This window comes from Leptopilina heterotoma, unplaced genomic scaffold, assembly GCF_015476425.1.
Source record: "Leptopilina heterotoma isolate Lh14 unplaced genomic scaffold, ASM1547642v1 Lhet_91, whole genome shotgun sequence".
In the NCBI taxonomy this organism is placed as follows: domain Eukaryota; kingdom Metazoa; phylum Arthropoda; class Insecta; order Hymenoptera; family Figitidae; genus Leptopilina; species Leptopilina heterotoma.
The window spans coordinates 121373-142417 of NW_025111197.1; the positions used below are offsets into that span (position 1 = coordinate 121373).

A 21045-nucleotide genomic window follows, 5' to 3' on the forward strand; every position below is an offset into this window, starting at 1 on the left:
GCTCATTGGAAAAAACCTCAGCTTTCCGATGAAATTATTTAAAAAGAAAAAAAAATACCCAAAGCAGTCAAAAATCGAAAATAAAAATTATTTTTGAAAAAAAGTAGTTAAAAATTTTTTTTTGAAAATTTTATTGAAAGCATCAGAAAGTACATGAAAAATGCTTTAAAATCCGTTATTCACAAATTAAAATCCATAAAGTTTTATTCAACTTATAGGGATTTCAAAATGTCAATGTTCTCTAAAATGTGAAAGTTTTACCCCCCCCCCCTACTTTCTACAATTTTTTTTTAAATATTTTAATATTTTGGAAATTTGTTACTCTTATATAGGAGAACAGATTACCGAAATACCAAATCAATCCCACAACTTTTTTTAAGGTGGTTCACTTCAGAAATTTCGCCCCATTTAATAAAACCCCCATTTTCAGTGATTTGCCTAATTTATATTTATATCTTCCGAAGAAATTAAGATTTTTTAAGGATTTATTTTTAACCTGTAAAAAAAGTATTCAACAGGTGTTTTTGTTTTTTAGAATAGAAAACAGTTTAAAGTAATTAACTGAGAGGTTATAATTATTAATATTATGTAATAATAATCGAGATAATCTGTTCTCACGTGAAGTTAGTGTTTTTTGATTCCAAATTGTTTTATAGTTCGAATTGTTATGTCAAAAGTTTGACAGTGAATTTGTAAATTATAAAAAAATGAAGTAAGAAAATTTAACCTAAACTTCAAAAACTCAATACAGTTGCAATTTTTAAAAATAATGAATTTATTTTATGAATTCTTTATTTTTGTACTTAAATAATTGAATTGCTGTAAAAGTATAATAATAAATTAAATATAAAAAATTATTAATTTGTTAGCTTTCTTAAAAATTAATAAAAGTTTTGAATAATATTATGTATTCAAAAATTCTAAAAGTTAATTAACTCTCGGAGAACACATGGGGTCTTTTAGACTCCACTTTTTTACGAAAAGTTTTTTATCCATTTTTTAATATTTTTAAAAAGGATTTTTAAGTATACAGACTTATTTTACAGAGTTTAAACTATATTTAAAAAAATTCTTCAGTTTGATCTGATGAACTAAAAAATGCTTTAAAAATTATCTAAAAAAGAGGAGTTGTCTCCGAGGGTTAAATTTTGATAGACTTGCAGTTCAAATTATGATAAAAAAATTTTCAAATAGTTTTAGATTGAAATTATTTTAAAATTTTAAGCAAATATAGAACAATAAGTATTTAAATATTTATTTTACAAATATCATTGAAATTTAAAAGATTTAATTTGGAAATACTGAAAACAATCATGTTTTTGAAAAATAGTAATTAAAATTTTTTCAAGATATACTTCAATACCCGAAAATAAATTTTAAAAAATTGAAACAAATTGGAAATTTTGTAAAATTTTATATTTTAGAGTTTTATTTTTTCATCTTTAAAAATTATCTATAAATATAATTGTATTTTTAAAAAACATTTTAGAAATGTTAAGAAAAAAAAAATTTTTTTTATTTATTTTTTTTGTGTTTTTTTGATAATTTCTCGAATTTACAAAAATTATTCTAATTAAATAATTCAATTCCAGTAGTTGAATAATTATAAGAATTGATTAAAAAAATTTCATTTAAAATTTTAGAAAATAATTGAATATTTAAAGAGTTATAAAACAAATTTTAAGAATTAATTAAAATATTTTTAAATTAAATTCTTTGAACATTTCAGAGAAGAAAAAGTATAAAAATATTTTAATTTTTCTTAAAAAAATTATTAGGTAATAACATTATTTTTCTTTAAAAATTCTTAAAGTTTTCACTAAAAAAATTTTTTAGAATTCAAAAATTCTAAAAGAATAATTGAATTCTGGAAGAATTACAGTTGCAATTTTCAGAAATAGTTAAATTTCAAAGGTTTTTCATTGAAATTAATTGAAATTTTAATTCTTGTGGAAAAATAAATAAGAATAAGTTTTTAAATTTATGTTTAACAAAAAGTATTAAAGTTTTAAATAATTTAATTCTTCATCGGAAGAATTGAAATCATGTTGTCGAGGCTCCGTTGATTGATCGTTTTCTCTAATTGTTCGATCCTGGGGCACTTCCAGCTGATTGTTTTCCCAGTTTGTTGCGTTTTGAGTTTCCTCTTCGCTTGATTCTGTAGATTCATCACGTTCGGGATTTCTGGTTGGATTTTCGTTTGCGATCATTTTGTATTTTTTCGATGGACGTCCACGCTTACCAGTTTTTACTTTCGCCGGTCTTCCACGTCCTCGCCTTGCGACATTGTGAATTTCTCGAGGTATCTCTGGTGTTGGCAAATCGATTGGATGTTCGAGAGGAGCACCGTTGAGTGGAACGTTAAAATCCTGATCATTTCCTCGATCAGAAAAAAATTCCCTTTCTTGAACGGTGACTGGATTCTCTCGAGTAGTTTTTGACGAAAAATTGGTCCATGAATTGTACATCTCGCGTGATACGAATTTTTCTTTTAGCAGGAACCCATATTTTATATGCTTTTGCGACAGTAGAATATCCAACGAACAGCGCGTCGGCTCGATCAATGTTCGATTTTTCCGCTCCGCAATGCCATTTTACTGCGGGGTGTACGGGGCGGTTAATCGATTGCGGATATCGAAGTCCTTCAGTATTTGATTCATTCCGGTGTTAATGAATTCTTTTCCGTTATCAGATTGAACTGATTTAATCCTTTTTCCGGTGTGCGTTTCTGCGTAGTTTTTGTATTCCAGGAATTTAGCGGTGACATCAGATTTATTGTGAATGAAATAGACTTCATCGGGCCGCAAAGGTCTGCATGAACAATTTCGAGAAGTGAGGTTGTTCCTTGACTTCTTTTTGGGAATGGAATTTTGCCGTTCGAGGTAGTAATCATAACGTCACATTTTGCAGTAACTTCCGCGGTCGCATCACTGGCAAGTTTTACACCACTTTTAATATTTTGCGAATTAGTGAAAAGGTTCATATCTTTGCATATGTGCGAAGTTGAGCCGCTATTGAGGCACCACGTTTCGTTACTTACGGCACTGAATGACGAAATATTGCGACACTTGTCACTGTCAATGGTGAGAAAAGCATCGTTCACCGCGTTTGCGTTTTAATTTTCGTCCTTCTTCTCCTTAAAACATCGAGATTCCTTGTGATTTGTCTTCTCACAATAACTACACTTTAATTTTCCGCGATGATTCGAATCAGGTTTTTGTTTATTTTCCGAGTGTTGTCCGTATGTGTTTTTAGCACTAGCATGACGATTTTTCAGCAAACTTGTGTTCTCTGGCGAAATTTTCCTCGATGATTTGTTGAATTAACGTATCAACGGGGGCAGTGCATCACCAGATTTAATCGCGCAGCAAAAATTACTATAACTACTCGGCAGGCTATGTAAAAGCAGGATTGATAATAAATCTCCGTTAATCGTAACGTCCATTTGTTGGAGATTGTCGACGGTGTTCATGAAACGCGATAAATAATCCTGAACATCTTCGCCTTCGCGCATTTTTTGAGACAGTAATTGTTCGAATAATGTGGCCTTTCGAGTGAGACCCTGTGAAGCATAAATAGATACTAACTTCGTCCAAACTTCGCGTGATGTTTCGCTGTCACTATCTCTCTCTCTCTTCTCTCTCACTTTACACTACCTAACCTCACAATACCGAGTTCAGCTTTCATTCAGGAAGATCGCTGTCGCTCCAAGGTCTACAAAGAGCATTCATCATTTCCAGTAAATTAACTCAAATTCCAAAAATGGAATCTGGCAAAAATTTAGTAATCTCAGAAGAGATGTTTACGTGTAATGAGGAAATCGAGAATTTTCAAATTGGAGACAATACAATTGAAATAATTGGTGTTGTAATAAAAGTGGTGCCGCCGTTTAAACGAAGATCGGATTCAGCGCCTGACAACACTCCATTACGAGTTATTTTAAGTAACTGCAATGGTAAAAAAATAGGGTCCTTTTTTGGACTCCGAAAAAACAGGAGTTTGACGGACGACTATTAAATCAAGCCGTTAAAATCTCAAGGGCTCAAGTCCTGGAAGCCAATCCTCAATTTTCTTCTCGTTATTACAATGAAGAAATCATTAGTAATATTGAGCTCTCAATTCAACGTCAAACCACGGTAGAAATACTTGGCCCATGGCTAGTAGCAGATACTCATGATGAAACAATTTATCGTGACACAGCGATAGAAAACGTACCCAATTTTGTTGGTCAGTTTGTAAAATTAACTGGATTTCTTAAGGCAATATTTGCGAATGTCGTGAATGGGAACTCATCTTATGGCAGTGGAACACTGACCGACTTATCACACAAATTATTAATAAACATAACATCATTCGATGGGGTAAGTCCCCCAATAGGATCATATTTGGAAATTAAAGGCAAAGCGAGGAAAAATCATCAGAATACAATAATTATTCAAGTGGATAACATGACGGCGATTCGAAGGCTGAACAATGACATCAAAACGGAAGATCAAATGAAAGGCGGATTCAAAGCTTTAAAAGTACTTGAAAATGAAGACTGTAACGGAGATCATTCAATGAAAAAATCCGCGGAGGAAGTCTCGCTCGCACATCCTTCCAAGATTTTTAAGAAAGATGAAGAAAACGAAATGGATAAAAATCATAAAGATAAAGATACAACTTTGGAAGACATGGAGCAGCTTTTATTATAATAAGTTTTATTTTTGTATAGATTTATATTAAAATTTAAATACCTCGACTTTGTACAGTGTAAAAAAAGAGAAAAATTCAGTATTTTTTATATGTATTAAAAATAAACAAACAGTATTTATGTTAAAAAATGTAATATTAATAAGTTATTTATATTATATATTTAAATAAAATTTATTGTAAAAAAAATAATTTAGTGTAAAAAATGTTTAATAATATTTATATATTATATATACAAAAATTTTCACTGAGACTTCAAAAAAAAAAGAAAAATATAGTATAAAAAATTTTTTGAACGTTAAAAAACGTTAATTTTTTCGGATGATGTAAAGAAATTAGGAAAATCACTGTGAGGTTTTTGTTAAATATGTGATTGAAAAATTAACATTTTTTTGTCGTTATGGTGACATTTTTTTCAGTTTTTTTGAAAAAAGGGACAAAATTATAGTTGGGTCAAATTTTCTTAAAAAAATCAAAGTTGGTCATGGGTCCTTCAATTTTTGTGAAACTTGGTATAAAGGTAGTGTTTTATGACAAAAGATTTGTAACGATGGGCTATAATATAGCAAATAGCATGCGTTACAGTACAGCCATCGTCGTTGTATTCAGCGTGAATGCAAGGAGAGAGTAGCGAACGCGCACGTATTTCGCGCCGCCTGCAGTCGCTCCCCCACCACTCGCTCTCTTCGTACCGCGACAGAGCGAAACTCTTATAGCTCGCGAGACGATTCAAACTCCTGAGTTCGTAGCCTGACATGCTTCAAGGAGCTCCTTGGGAAGGATGGTTACAAACTTACTCCCTAGCCCTTTTACCACTTGGACCTCCCTGCGGGAGCTCTCACGAGAGGACCTCGTGGTAAAGATTTCCTTTTCATACACTCTGCCCCCAGGTGTATATAGGAGCTCTTATTACACCTGAGGCTAAGCTACGGAGACGATTTCTTCCCTCAGGGGGCACCCTGGATAAGGAATCGACCGTTGAGTTCTTAATTCACAAATCTTTCGCGTCGGGCAAGAATATCGGCAGCGTTTCCGGTATTAGAATCTTGTTTCTGCCTTAACGAAGAGCAGATTCAGTTTCCTCAGAGTGCACGTCTTGGTCTCGTCGGTCACGATAGATTATGGAATGAATTCTAGACTAGTTTCGTGAATTATTAACTCGATGGAATGCGATAGTTTCAGACAAAAGGAAAACATATGTAAACTAATATCGAATATTTTATTACTCGCGTTCTCAGTTATTTTTATTGTTAATAATTATTTGATTAGTAAATGTTAATTTACTCGCGTCTCGAAATTATATTGTTATTAATATTTCTCGATTAGATTCATTCTCGATCATTATTATATTTTCGTCGTACTTGAATTATTATTATTATTTTCTACTTTATAATTGTTAATTCTAATTTCTAATTATTTATTATTTTTTTGTATAATATTATTTTATTATAATATACTTTTCTTTCGAAGGTTTAATTCTCGCCTCGTTATTGGCTACACCTTTACTCAGAATCACAGAAATCAAGTTAAGCTCAATAGATGGCGATTTACGCCATTAACTATGGATAATTATTCATTTAATTAATATTTAAGGGAACCCGGACTCCATCCGGCGAGCGAATTCCCAGCAAATAAAGAAACCTACACGGAGAGAAAAAACAAGGCTTTTCCCCATGAATAATATGCATTTAACGCGTGAAAATTATCACAGTAAAAATGTAGGACGCTCACGGGTTTTCCCCGTGAGATTCTTGCAACGAACTAAGGCCAATATGGGCTAAGGCATGGCCTAACCGCCAAACGCAAGAAATTCATCGGGAAATCCGGTGAAACTCCTACCTGAAAAAGGCATGCATTAAAGTCACAGGGAAAAGCCTTGTTTTTTCTCTCCGTGTATCATTACAGATTTTAAGAAAAAAATATTTTTAAAAATTTTCAAAATTGTACATTTTACCGGGCATTAAACATTAAAGCACATTTTTTTTAAAAACGAATAACTTTTATCCATTTAGTTAGATTTTGTTTATATTTTAGGTAATAATAGTTGATTATCTAACAATTTAAAGTGCAATATTAAAGGAAAAAAAATCCAAAATTTGCCCGGAAAAAAAAATCAAAAAAAATTTTGATTTCATTTTTTCGGGCATAAGCACCCCTTTGATTTTTTTGTAACTATAATATTTAAATTCGTTATCTTCTCCAGAATTTTTTGCAAAAAAAATCCCTGGAGACTTTAAATCTAACTGAAATATCGAATTTTTTGTCTCGAGGTGCACAGATATCGATCTCGCGTAAACACGCCTGAGATGTGCACCAAACGTTCTTAAGAGTAAATTTTCGCATTCTAATATTTTTTTGTTAATTTTTAGTAATGAAGGAAGGTTTAAAAATCAAGTTTATTTATTTTATTTATTGGTTTATACACCTGTCTTCAGCCATACAATACTTGGCTACACAAGTGTCCCTTTACAAATTTTTCTCTCTGACAATTATTTCTTAAATACATTACTTAATACTAAATGTTGCGCCTACAGAGCGACTTAAAAATTAGGAGTACTCGCATTTACCTGGACCACCCGTCTAATGGGTTTTCTCGCCAGTGGAGAGGGAAACTGTAGAAAACCTCTCCTGAGTACAACCGGTTTATCGACAGTCGAGTTCTAATGGTGTGTACCGGACAATAATCGATGGTGCACATTATTATACTTCGACGTCAAACCTCCCGCTCAGATTGTCTCACGTGCCGGAAAAATACCAAGCCAAATGGGCGCGAACCAAGGGTACTTACTCTTGGTCCTAAAACGTCCGCCAAGCGAGGCATCTATCCGACTGAGATAATCTGTCGGTTTAAAAATCAAGTTTTGCAGTTATAAATTTGTTTTTAAACAATCTTGAATCTCAAAATGTGTATGTAATATATAAGGGTCAAATTTTCTCAAGTGTACCAATGTCAAAATTGCAAGTTGTTAAATCGGGCTTATATTTTCACAGTACATATTTAGAACTATGAATGAGTACTTAAAACCACCAAGTAATTATGAAATTTTATAAAAAATTGTAGGGGGGAGGGGGTTGAAGATTTTGGATAAGTATAAACAGTGAGTTTTATAAAAAATCATAGCTTTTATATAATAAAGAAAAAAAAATTGTGACCTACAGTACCGTCCGCAATTGTCAGTCCACCCATTTTTAAAGGAATGACAAAAATTTTTTAACATAAAATTCATGAAAACTAAAATTTTTTTTGGTTTATATTTTGAAAGACGATAAAATTTTGAAAAGAATAAGACCTTACAGAAGTCATTTGGCCAAAATTTGTAGAAGATACTGGGTCAAATTTTCTCAAAAAAATCAAAGTTGGTCATGGGTCTTTCAATTTTTGTGAAACTTGGTATAAATATAGTGTTTTATGACAAAAGATTTTAGGAAAAAAAGATTTAAAAAATTTTTTAAAATTGTGGATTTTACCGGGCATTAAACATTAAAGCACATTTTTTTTAAAAAACGAATAACTTTTATCCCTTTAGTTAGATTTTGTTTACATTTTAGGTAATAATAGTTGATTATCTAACAATTTGAAGTGCAATATTAAAGAAAAAAAATCCAAAATTTGCCCGGAAAAAAAATTAAAAAAAATTTTGATTTTATTTTTTCGGGCGTAAGCACCTTTTCGATTTTTTTGTAACTATAATATTTAAATTCGTTATCTTCTCCACAATTTTTTGCAAAAAAAAATCCCTGGAGACTTTAAAACTAACCGAAATATCGAATTTTTTGTCTCGAGGTGCACAGATATCGATCTCGCGTAAACACGCCTGAGATGTGCACCAAACGTTCTTAAGCGTAAATTTTCGCATTCTAAAATTTTTTTGTTAATTTTTAGTAAAAAAGGAAGGTTTGAAAATCAAGTTCTGCAATTATAAATTTGTTTTTAAACAATTTTGAATCTCAAAATGTGTATGTAATACATAAGGGGCAAATTTTTCTCAAGTGTACCAATGTCAAAATTGCAAGTTGTTAAATCGGGCTTATATTTTCACAGTACATATTTAGAACTATGAATGAGTACTTAAAACCACCAAGTAATTATGAAATTTTATAAAAAATTGTAGGGGGGAGGGGGTTGAAGATTTTGGATAAGTATAAACAGTGAGTTTTATAAAAAATCATAGCTTTTATATAATAAAGAAAAAAAAATTGTGACCTACAGTACCGTCCGCAATTGTCAGTCCACCCATTTTTAAAGGAATGACAAAAATTTTTTAACATAAAATTCATGAAAACTAAAATTTTTTTTGGTTTATATTTTGAAAGACGATAAAATTTTGAAAAGAATAAGACCTTACAGAAGTCATTTGGCCAAAATTTGTAGAAGATATTCCTAAAAATCGTCATTTTCAATGTTTTACAAAAATTTAAATAACTTCTAAAATAATGAACGCTTTTTAATAATCTTAGGCTTATTTTAAAGGTCTTTTTCTACGGAATAAGAATTACTTATAGGCATTAACCTGTCATTTTTAACTTGCAATAAGCATGACGTCAAAGTTGGACAAAAAAATTCAAAAAATTTGAAATATTATTAAAAGAAAAATAATTTTTGAAATTCAAACATATATTTTTATTAAATTTTCTTGAAAAATCTACACCATATCATGTTTTATATATGTTCTAGAATAGTTTTTAGTACAAAAAATTGATTTCAAATTCTTCCAATTTTTTTGTCTAATTTTGACGTCATGCTTATTCCAAGTTAAAAATGACAGGTTAATGCCTATAAGTAATTCTTATTCCGTAGAAAAAGACCTTTAAAATAAGCCTAAGATTATTAAAAAGCGTTCATTATTTTAGAAGTTATTTAAATTTTTGTAAAACATTGAAAATGACGATTTTTAGGAATATCTTCTACAAATTTTGGCCAAATGACTTCTGTAAGGTCTTATTCTTTTCAAAATTTTATCGTCTTTCAAAATATAAACCAAAAAAAATTTTAGTTTTCATGAATTTTATGTTAAAAAATTTTTGTCATTCCTTTAAAAATGGGTGGACTGACAATTGCGGACGGTACTGTATATGTTTTTGGTAGGTTTTTTTCTGCTGTTTCAAATATGTAGTGAGAAATTTTTTTTTAAAAATTCAAAATTTAACCCTTTTTTTGAAAATTAAACATTTTTTTGATTTTTTCAAAAAAAGACCTCTTTTTTCTTGTACCAAAAGAAAGCTTATGATGTGTATTTTCAATATGTGAAACAAAAAAATGACGTTTTTTTTGTTTTTGAACGATTAATTAATTAATTAATAAAAATTGAAATATTTTACAATATGAAGTATTTTGATTAAATTGACGTTTTACAAATAAATATTTATAAAAATAAAGATACAGTGTTAGTTTTTTTTAAAACAAATGTTTATATAATTCTACTTTAAAAAAATTTATTCCAGTTATTTGCAACGATTGTTTAAATAAAATATTCAACACCTTATGCGTGTATCACGCTTGATATTGATAATAAAATAACAAAAATTATTCAGATAAAAAAAATTATCTCTTCTTACATCAAAAATGTAAAAATTAAAAAAATGTACTTTAGAAAATGTCAAAAATATTAAACCGGAAAATTTAGTTAAAAAAAAATTCAAAAAAATTTTTGATTTTCAAAAAAGGGTTAAATTTTGAATTTTTTGAAAAAAAATTCTCACCATTTGTAGAAGCAGAAAAAAACCTACCAAAAACATATAGGTCACAATTTTTTTTCTTTATTATAAAAGCTACGATTTTTTATAAAACTCACTGTTTATACTTATCCAAAATCTTCAACCCCCTCCCTCCTACAATTTTTTATAAAATTTCATAATTACTTGGTGGTTTTAAGTACTCATTCATAGTTCTGAATACTGTGAAAAAATATTAGCCCGATCTAACAACTTGCAATTTTGACATTGGTACACTTGAGAAAAATTTGCCCCTTATGTATTACATACACATTTTGAGATTCAAAATTGTTTAAAAACAAATTTATAATTGCAGAACTTGATTTTCAAACCTTCCTTTTTTACTAAAAATTAACAAAAAAATTTTAGAATGCGAAAATTTACGCTTAAGAACGTTTGGTGCACATCTCAGGCGTGTTTACGCGAGATCGATATCTGTGCACCTCGAGACAAAAAATTCGATATTTCGGTTAGTTTTAAAGTCTCCAGGGATTTTTTTTTGCAAAAAATTGTGGAGAAGATAACGAATTTAAATATTATAGTTACAAAAAAATCGAAAAGGTGCTTACGCCCGAAAAAATAAAATCAAAATTTTTTTTAATTTTTTTTCCGGGCAAATTTTGGATTTTTTTTCTTTAATATTGCACTTCAAATTGTTAGATAATCAACTATTATTACCTAAAATGTAAACAAAATCTAACTAAAGGGATAAAAGTTATTCGTTTTTTAAAAAAAATGTGCTTTAATGTTTAATGCCCGGTAAAATCCACAATTTTAAAAAATTTTTTAAATCTTTTTTTCCTAAAATCTTTTGTCATAAAACACTATATTTATACCAAGTTTCACAAAAATTGAAAGACCCATGACCAACTTTGATTTTTTTGAGAAAATTTGACCCAGTTATTATATTTTTCAAGATAAAAGTTTTTATTTTAATAGTCATAGAAAGTAGGGGTCGCACAATTACGAGAGAAAAATATTTCAATCATAATGTATTAGGTATTATTAAAAGTAATTCATTACCAGTAAAAACCGGAATATCCATTGGAACAGTAGCTGTATACGGTTTATTCAATCGTACTCCAAAATTACGTTCTCCACTTAAGAGTAAAAGAATAAACACCCCAATGTGCATTAATCCAACGCGAGCTATAAATAAATTGTTATATTTACAAATTCAATGATTTAGAGAATAAGATGAAATTTTGTTATTAATGTTAACTTACATTGATCAGCTCTGGAGTCATTTAAATGATATAAAATTGGAACCAAAACTTCTAGAACATCCGAACTTTTCAGTACATAGTACAGGAATTTTTTATTATAATCACACATTTTCCAAAAAAGAACCAACAATTCTTGATGAAAATGTACTTTCTTTGTTGAATTTGGCAAATAAGTTTGCATAAGTGGATTATTTAGTAGCCTTGTAATTCCTTTTAGAATAAACTGAAAATCTGAAAAATTAAAATTTTTGTGAAATAAATATTAGAAAATGAAATAAAAATTTTGATAAAAAAAACTAGGTTTAAAATATTACCTTCATCTCGATGTATACGACTTAAATAATTTATGAAGAGATTATCACCAACTGCAGTTTCATCCATTGAAATGCCAGTACTTGTGTCATGATCAAGTGTTACTATCAAAATCTGTAAAGCAACATCTACCAAAGGCTCTAAGGAATCCGTGAAAATGAGATGATTGTACGGAACTCCCAATCCCACGGGATCATAAGCGCATACTGTATTCAATAAAGATGTAAACATTGGCAAAGCATGCCTACAACAAAGTCAAATTATTATAAAAAGAAAATTTTATATTTCTCATCAATACAACAAAAAATGTATTAAAACTTTCGGGACATTTTTAAAAAATATAAGATTATATATTCGAAATAAGGAAATTCATTATTGAATGAATCTAAATTCGCTAAATGAATTTCCTTATTTTGAATATTTAATTTAATATTTTTTATTTTACTACAAAAATTTCGCTATTTTTCCAATTTTTGACAATTTTATTTTTTTGTTGACAAATTTTGATATTTTAATACACATTTTCTGCTGAGAAGTGACATGTACCTATTTTCTCCACTTGTTAAATACTGAATCCATCTATTTGGAGATTCAGACAGATCTATTGGTGGACTGTACATTGTTTCGCTAAAACATGTTAAAAGTAACTTTAATAATTCCGTTCGGTTAGCATCGAGTATCGGATGTCTTGGTGGTGAATGCGCAAATCCTACACCAGCTTCCCAAATATATTCACAACTATCTACAGATTGCAATTCTTCAGCTTTATCCTGTAATATAATGAAAATTTTAGAAATTTTTATTTACAAAAACAACTCTTTTAAAATTTAATTAATTTTGAAATATTTAAGTAAAATTATTTATTAAATAATTTCTAAGTAATAATTTTATGATATTTCTTCAAGAATAAAGTTATTTAAAAAGAAATTATTGTTAGAAATAGAAAAAATTGAAGGTTTTGTATTAGAATTTATGGTAATTTCATAGTTTATGAGGCAAACAGAAAAGACACCAAAATTCAGAATTTTCTTATAAATTCAAAAAATTTAATTTTTTCAAGTACTTTTAATAAAAATCCCTGAATTTTCCCTGACTTTTCCTTGAATTCTCTGACCTGTGGCAACCCTGTTGTTATTTATTGCAAAATATGAGTTTTGAGTTTTTTCTTTTTTTTCTGTCTTTTTTTGGCAATAGAAAATATTTAAAAAAAAAAAAAAATTTACTGGAAAATTGTAAAAAAAATTATTGCAATTTGTAAGTGTCAGTAACATAAGAAACCATTTTACAAAAATATATAAATTAAAATTTTTTATAACTATAAAACATGAAGATATCGATAACTCCAAGTCTTCGACTCGGAGTGATCGATTTCTTCATGTTTTATAATAAATAATTATTAAAAATGACCGAGTGATAAAATCATTTACAATTCAATTATTATTTACAAGAATTTTTAACTGAAATTCTTCTTTAAATCGATTATTTTTAATAATTTTCGAAAAGGTTCTTCGACAATTTTCAAATCCATTTGTTTACAATATTCAGTTTTACGAAATTTCAGTTACTCGTAAATTCTTTACTTAAATAAATATTAGAAAATAAAAACTTAAAATAATATTAAAAAAATTCAATTAAACTTTTTCAAAAAAATTAATTTCCAAATTCAATTATTTCTAAAAATTTCCGCTATATTGCTTTTATTATTCAATTATTATCTAAAATTTTAACTGAAATTATTTTTAAATCAATTTTTATTAGAAAATTCTACTAGAATTCAATTATTTAAATACAAATATCTTTTACGAGTAAATTTTTTTTTGTAATTAGTTTTTAAGTATTCTGTATCAAACTCTTTTGTATGGGTTCTCAAGCAACCCTATAACAAATAAATAATAATATTCAATTATAATCTAAATACAAATAAAATGCAAATAAATAATTTATTGAATAATTGAATGTTTCTTAAAATCCAATTCCCATAAAGAATCGTTAACAACAGATTTTTAAATAATTGAATTCTATTAACGAATTTTAATAAAAATTTAAAGAATAATTGCATTTTTCGAGAAATTCGATTAAAATTGTATTAAAAATAATTGAAATTCTACAATGAGTTTTATTAATTATGAAAATAACTGAAATTCTGCAATGAGTTTTATTATTTTTCAAAATAATTGAATTCTTAAAAAGAATTTTATTATTTACGAAATAAATTAAATTCCCAAAAAGAATTTTATGATTTACAAAAATAATTAAATGTTTCCATAGAATTTTATCAATATTTTTGAAAATAATTGAAATTTTGCTAAGAATTTTATTAAAATTTAAGAAAATAATTGAATTTCGGAGAAGAATTTTATTGCTTGTAAAAAAATAATTAGAATTTTGACGAGAATTTTTATAAATTTTTGAACATAATTGAATTTCTGCGAAGAATTTTATTACTTTTTGAAAATAATTGAAATTCGGCAATCATTTGTAATTTGTTTCTAAAATTCAATTTTTTTAGTGATTTTAACTAATATTTATTTTTAATAATCAATTTTACGAGAATTCAATTATTTAAACACAAAAAGAAATAATTTATTGAAAACTTGAATGTATTTATGAAAATACACTACCGTCCGTGAGTAACAGGACGCCCCTTTTTTCATGAGTGGAAAAATGCTTAAAACGTAGAAAATAAGAATGACAAAAATTTTTCGTTTTTTTTCCTGAAAGCTAATGAAATTATGAAAAGACTGACACCTGATTGAAGAATTTTCGTTAACTATTCTGTCAGATACAGAAAAAATACTGGATTTTGCATGCTTTTCATTTTTCGATGGCTTGTTTGAAAGATCATTTAATTGCGCAACTTTTTCCCAGAGGCACCTATACTTTATCTTTTATTGTTTAGTTGCTGTGTTAACTTTAAAAAAAATTTGCAAACGGGTCGGTTTGCCCCACCCCCTGGGGTAAACCGGCCACCCCATGGGGCAAACCGGTCAGTTGAGTTTTTTATCTACAATATTGCATTTGTATAATCTACAATAACAACAAACATAAAGAATCATGTGAACAATGGTTGTAATAATGTAAATAATAATACAGGATTGAATTTTAATTAAATAAATAGTTTTTTTAATTAACAAAAAAACATGTTTGAAATTATCAGAGAAACAATATTAAAGGGTCTAATTCTCATTGGAAGATAATTATTTTTCATTGAAAGTAAATATTTTAATGAAAAAAACATTCTAATTAATAATAATTTTTTTTAAACTCTGATACAATGAAAATATCCTGTGGCCGGTTTGCCCCACAGGCTCATTTTGAGAATAAATATTTGTTTAAAAGAAACGCTTTGCAAATTCATCAAAGTTTTTGGTGTTAAATATTCCTGAGGTGTGTACCTTCAAAACCCAAGACCTAATATTTGGAAATATTACACGATTTCCTCAAAAATTCCTTAAGAAAAAATTCGTAAAAGTGTAGAAAAAAACTAAAAAAAAAACTTTTGCTCCCAGCGTTGCACAAATAAAAGTAAAAATTGTCAAATTAAAAAAATAAGTCATACTACACATGATTGTTTCAAATTTCTAAATAACACTTTTGACAATTTCGCCATTTCGGAGATATTGACCCCTAGCCGGTTTACCCACCGGCCCGGTTTGCCCCACTTTCCCCTAGATATTAAAAATCATTCAATTGCGGAAAATTTTTGAAAATAATTGAAATTTTGATAAGAATTTTATTAAAATTTTTAAAAATAGTTGAATTTCGGAGAAGAATTTTATTATTTATATAGATAATTGAAATTTTGACGAGAATTTTATTAAAATTTTAGAAAATAGTTGAATTCCTAAAAAGAATTTTATTATTTACGAAAATAATTGAATCCCCGTAAATTTTTTATTATTTATGAAAATAATTGAATGATTGCCAAGACATTTATAAAAAAATTTGTATAGAATGAAATTCCTATGTAATTTTTATTATTTTTTGAAAATAATTAAAAGTTTGTGTAGAATTTTATTAATTTTTTTTGTTGAAATAATTGAATTCTTTTGAAAAATTTTATGAAAATAGTAGATATTAAAAATCATTGAATTGAGGAAAATTTTTGAAAATAATTGAATTTAGGAGAAAAATTTAATTATTTATAAAGATATTTTAAATTTTGATGAGAATTTTAAAAAATTTTTGAACACAATTGAATTTCTGCGAAGAATTTTATGTATATATTTTGTTTGCTTATTTTTTTTAATTATTTCACCATTACAACGATTTTATTTTATCAATATTCATAACAACAATCAATTTTCGAACAACACTAGAAAAATTATCTTTTTATATTCTAAAAAAGTTTATTTTACCCTCAGATTATAAAGTTTTTTAAAAAGTATGTGAAAATATACTTCAAATTAATACTCACAGGCCCCGATTTTTTGCTCGCAACTACTGTAAAATCCGGACAGAAAAGTAAATCCTGAAATAAAAGAAATAATTAACTATCTTTAAAATATATAATTTGGGTAAATTTAATTTTAGACACTAGAAGCAGCTTTAAAATATAATTATTGTACAACAAATTTATCTAACATTTTGTTTCCAAATGGAAAAAACATACACTATCTTACAAATTAAAAATACTTTATAAAGTATTTTAGAAATAAACTGATTGGATAATTTTATTTATAAGATTAAAATATTAATTAAACTGAAATTTGTTGAAATTGGACATTATTTAAAAATTAAAATATTTTATTGTATTTTTTAATTAATAAATAATAGATAACTTACACAGAGGGCATTAAGTAAAGAATGCGCCAAGGGCATACTTTGCTCTTCTTCTTTTCCCGGTAAGCTTTCCCAAAAGAATCCCTTCCATTCGAGATCTTCAAATATATACGGTAATAAACGTGTCAATAAGCGACAACAATTTAAAACCGTTTGATGCTCTCCTTGTGTTCGACAACTACAATCAACGGCCTTTACTAATTTTTCTACAGCTTTATAACACAAATTTCCTAAATTTAATGGCGCTTCTTCCCTTAATATTCGAATTTCAGGCGCTGGTATTAATGTGAAAATATCTTGAACGCTCGAAACATTCTCACACCAGAACTGATCCCAAAAACTATCATCATTAGCATCAATTTCCTGAAACAGATATTTATATTTAGGGTAAAGTTTAAGGGTCAAATTTTTTCTTTTTGAAATTTAATTATTTCTAAAAAATTTCTACTATAACTCATATAGTATGTATTCAATTATTTTCGAAAATTTTAAATGAAATTCTTTTTCAAATTAATACTTATCAAAAAGTTCTACCATAATTCAATTGTTTAAATAAAAAAAATAAATAATTGATAAAATAATTTATTATTTCAAAAAATTGCAATTGCAACTCTTTAAGGTGTTTTAAATTTTACTTAAATATTTCAAAAAATTCTTTTAATAAATTTCTTTGCAATAATTCCATTATTTTCATAAATAATAAAATGTTTTACGGAAATTCAATTATTTTCATAAATAATAAAATTCTTTTTAGGAATTCAATTATTTTCATAAATAATAAAACTCATCGCAGAATTTCAATTATTTTCAAAAGTAATAAAATCCTTCTACCAAATTTAATTGTGTTCAAAATTTAAAAAAATTCTCGTCAATATTTCAATTATCTTTATAAAACAAAAATTTACAAGTTTTTTTTATAAATTTCTTCGCAATAATTCACCTATTTTCATGAATAATAAAATTCTTGTCAATTATTTTCAAAAATTTTCTTTAATTCAATGATTTTCAATATTTACTATTTTAATAAAATTGTTCATAAGAATTCAATTATTTCAAAGAAATTTCGATAAAATTCTACGCAAACATTCAATTATTTTCAAAAATAATAAAAATTTCTCAAAAATAATAAAATTCTTTTTAGGAATTCAATTATTTTCATATATAATAAAACTCATTGCAGAATTTCAATTATTTTTAATACAATTTTAAGCAAATTCCTCGAAAAATGTAATTATTCTTAAAAATTTTATTAAAATTCATCAAAAGAATTCAATTCTTTAATAATATGTAGATAAATTCTTCATAAGAATTAAATTTTAAGAAACATTAAATTATTCAATAAATTATTTACTTTTGCATTTAAATAATTGAATTCTCGAAGAAATTTTCTAATAAAAATTGATTTAAAAATAAATTTTAGTTTAAATTTTAGAGAATAGTTGAATATAAAAAGCATTATAGCGTGAATTCTTTTAGAAATAATTGAATTTTGAAAAGGTTTCAGATTAAAATCTTTGAAAATTTGAATTTTTCATATTTTTAACTAATAATTCTGTGGAATTAATTTTTTTTTGAGAAACTTTAATTGCAGATTTTTTTTGGAATTATTTCAAGTTTTTGTTTTCTAATACATATTTAATTGAAGAACTTTCGAATAATAAAAATTTCACGTAAATTTGAATTCCAATCAAATGGATTTGAAAATTCTCAAAGAACATTTTTAAAAATTATTAAAAATAGTTGATTTAGAGAATTCTGTGAATCCTGTGAAGAAATTTATTATTTAGGAGAATAATTGAATTCTTGCAATAAATTTTTATTACATTTTTTAAATAATTGAAATTCTCTGAAGAATTTTATTATTTATAAAAATAATTGAATTCTTGCATCAAATTTAATTAATTTTTTTTTAAATAATTGAAATCTTATAAAGAATTTTATTATTCATGAAAATAATTGAATTCTTGCAAAGAATTTTCTAACATTTTTTTTAAATAATTTAATTTTTTTGAGAAATTTTATTAAAATAGTAGATTATGAAAATATTTAAATTTCAGCGAAGAATTTAATTACTTGTGAAATGTAATTGAATTCATGCAAAAAATTTTTAAAAATAATTGCATTTTTCGATAAATTTATTTTAAATTGTATTAAAAATATTTGAAATCCTATGAAACATTTTATTATTTATAAAAATAATTAAATTGATACAACGAATTTTATTACATTTTTTTTAAATAATTGAATTCATGTGAAAAATATTATTACTTATAAAAATAATTGCATCCTTGAGAAGGATTTTATAAAGATTTTTGTAAATAATTTAATTTTTTTTAAGAAGCAATCGGTATCTTCATGTTTTATAACAAAATATTTTTATAAGTTGTTTAATTTCAAAAAGGTTTGAATTTGTAATTTTTGAAATTCTTAATTCCTGTGAAAAAAAATAATAATAATTAAATATTTATCTAAAAAAGAGGTTATTTATGTTGTCGAATAATTTTACAATGAAAAAATTCGTAAATAAATGTAACAGAACATTTTTTTGAGTAAAATTTTTTCCTTTATTTTCTAAAAATTTAAAAAGTTTCAACTTCATTTTCAATTAAAATTTGTAAGTAAAAAAAAAAAAAAAATTTTTTTTAAATTTTTATTAAAACAATTGTAATTAAAAAATAGAAATGATGCAAATTATTTCCTTATAAAAATTGAGATTTTTCTACAAAAGTATTAAGAAACGGTGATGAAAGAAAATGTAATATTTTTTTCCCAAAATAAAAGAATCAGTTTGTGAACAATATTGTTATTGAGAATTAAAAATTATACTGTATAATTAGATAAATAATTTTTATTGTTATTTATTAAGTTTTGAAATAAATATATACTTTAAAAATTGAATAAAAAATTAAAAATTCAGGTTAAGTCGTATTTCTCCTTTTCAATTCAGATCGAAATCTTTAACTGATGCGTAATAATATTAAAATGTAGTTTTTGAAAATATTCAAATCAAAGTTTACATTGCAGGTTAAGTTCATTTTTCTAAACATATTTTATGATTTATTTTGTCTCTAATAAAAAAAATTGTGAATTAAAATTGTAGGTTCTTTTATGTGTAAGTAACTAATTTTATTGTGATAGTTTGAGAAAAATATACATAAAAAGTATAATAAAATATTATACATTAAATAATAATATTCTAGAAAAGAAGTGACATATTTTTCATAAGAATTATTTACATTACCTGAGACTTTGATGTCAGTTGTACAACAGCTTTTCGAAAATTTAATTTTGTATCAGCATTGCCCATTGTATAAAAATAATTTTAAAAAAATGATAAATTTAATAATTTTTAAAATACAAAGTCTTTTTTTAAAAATCCTTAACTGTAAATTAAAAATTGTATATTTAGGGTGAATAAAATTGTTTTATGATACAGTAGTACTGTATTTACATCAAACAATGAATATTGACAGATAGAGATTGGTTGTTTATTTGTGTGAGTAAACAACCAATGAAAAAATTTTAAATAGAGTGCACGAGGCACTACATATTTAAAGTAGTTTCGCTTAGACCCTTTCTGCAATACAGATGAATATTCGTAATGTGACACTAGGATTAAGGTGCTTCTATACCTCCGGTGGATTGGTCAAGCAATCGGCTCGATGAATTTTCACGGTCGGAAAATGTACTTTCATGGCGGGTATTTTTGAATAAGTAAATGTTGAAAAGGTTTTTACTTGAAAATTTATTTTAAAAAATGATTTTATCATAGAAATTCTTTTGAAAGTAATGTTAAAAAACATGTTTTATTTTAAAAGTTATCAAATTTTAATTCAAAATGTTTTAATTTTCCAATGAAGTGTAAAAAGCCTAATGTTTTTGAAATGCTAGTACAGACGGTACAGACTGTTTGTTATGAATGTACATAACCTAGCGTTGTGTTGTCGTGCTTGTGATATTATTATATTCTAAATTTAATGATTTAATTATTATTATATTAAATAATAATGAACAGACAACACAACGCTAGGTTATGTACATTCATAACAAACAGTCTGTACCGTCTGTACTAGCATTTCAAAAACATTAGGCTTTTTACACTTCTTTGGAAAATTAAAACATTTTGAATTAAAATTTGATAACTTTTAAAATAAAACATGTTTTTTAACATAAATTTCAAAAGAATTTCTATGATAAAATCATTTTTTTAAATAAATTTTCAAGTAAAAACCTTTTCAACATTTACTTATTCAAAAATACCCGCCATAAAAGTACATTTTCCGACCGTGAAAATTCATCGAGCCGATTGCTTGACCAATCC

General features: G+C 26.2%; 1 protein-coding gene across 1 annotated transcript in view; it reads right to left on the minus strand.

The window, feature by feature from the left end:
- LOC122511927 (protein HID1) overlaps nt 1-20189 on the minus strand; it is a 49334-nt gene extending 29145 nt beyond the window's left edge. Inside the window, exons 1-7 of the mRNA XM_043627498.1 lie at nt 19966-20189; nt 16728-17087; nt 16360-16413; nt 12489-12712; nt 11945-12186; nt 11631-11861; nt 11428-11553 (exon numbers count right to left, since the gene is read on the minus strand). Coding sequence (XP_043483433.1) covers nt 11428-11553; nt 11631-11861; nt 11945-12186; nt 12489-12712; nt 16360-16413; nt 16728-17087; nt 19966-20031 — 1303 coding nt within the window. The 5' untranslated portion in view covers nt 20032-20189. The remainder of the gene's footprint in view (nt 1-11427; nt 11554-11630; nt 11862-11944; nt 12187-12488; nt 12713-16359; nt 16414-16727; nt 17088-19965) is intronic.
- Between the last annotated feature and the right edge of the window lie 856 nt (nt 20190-21045).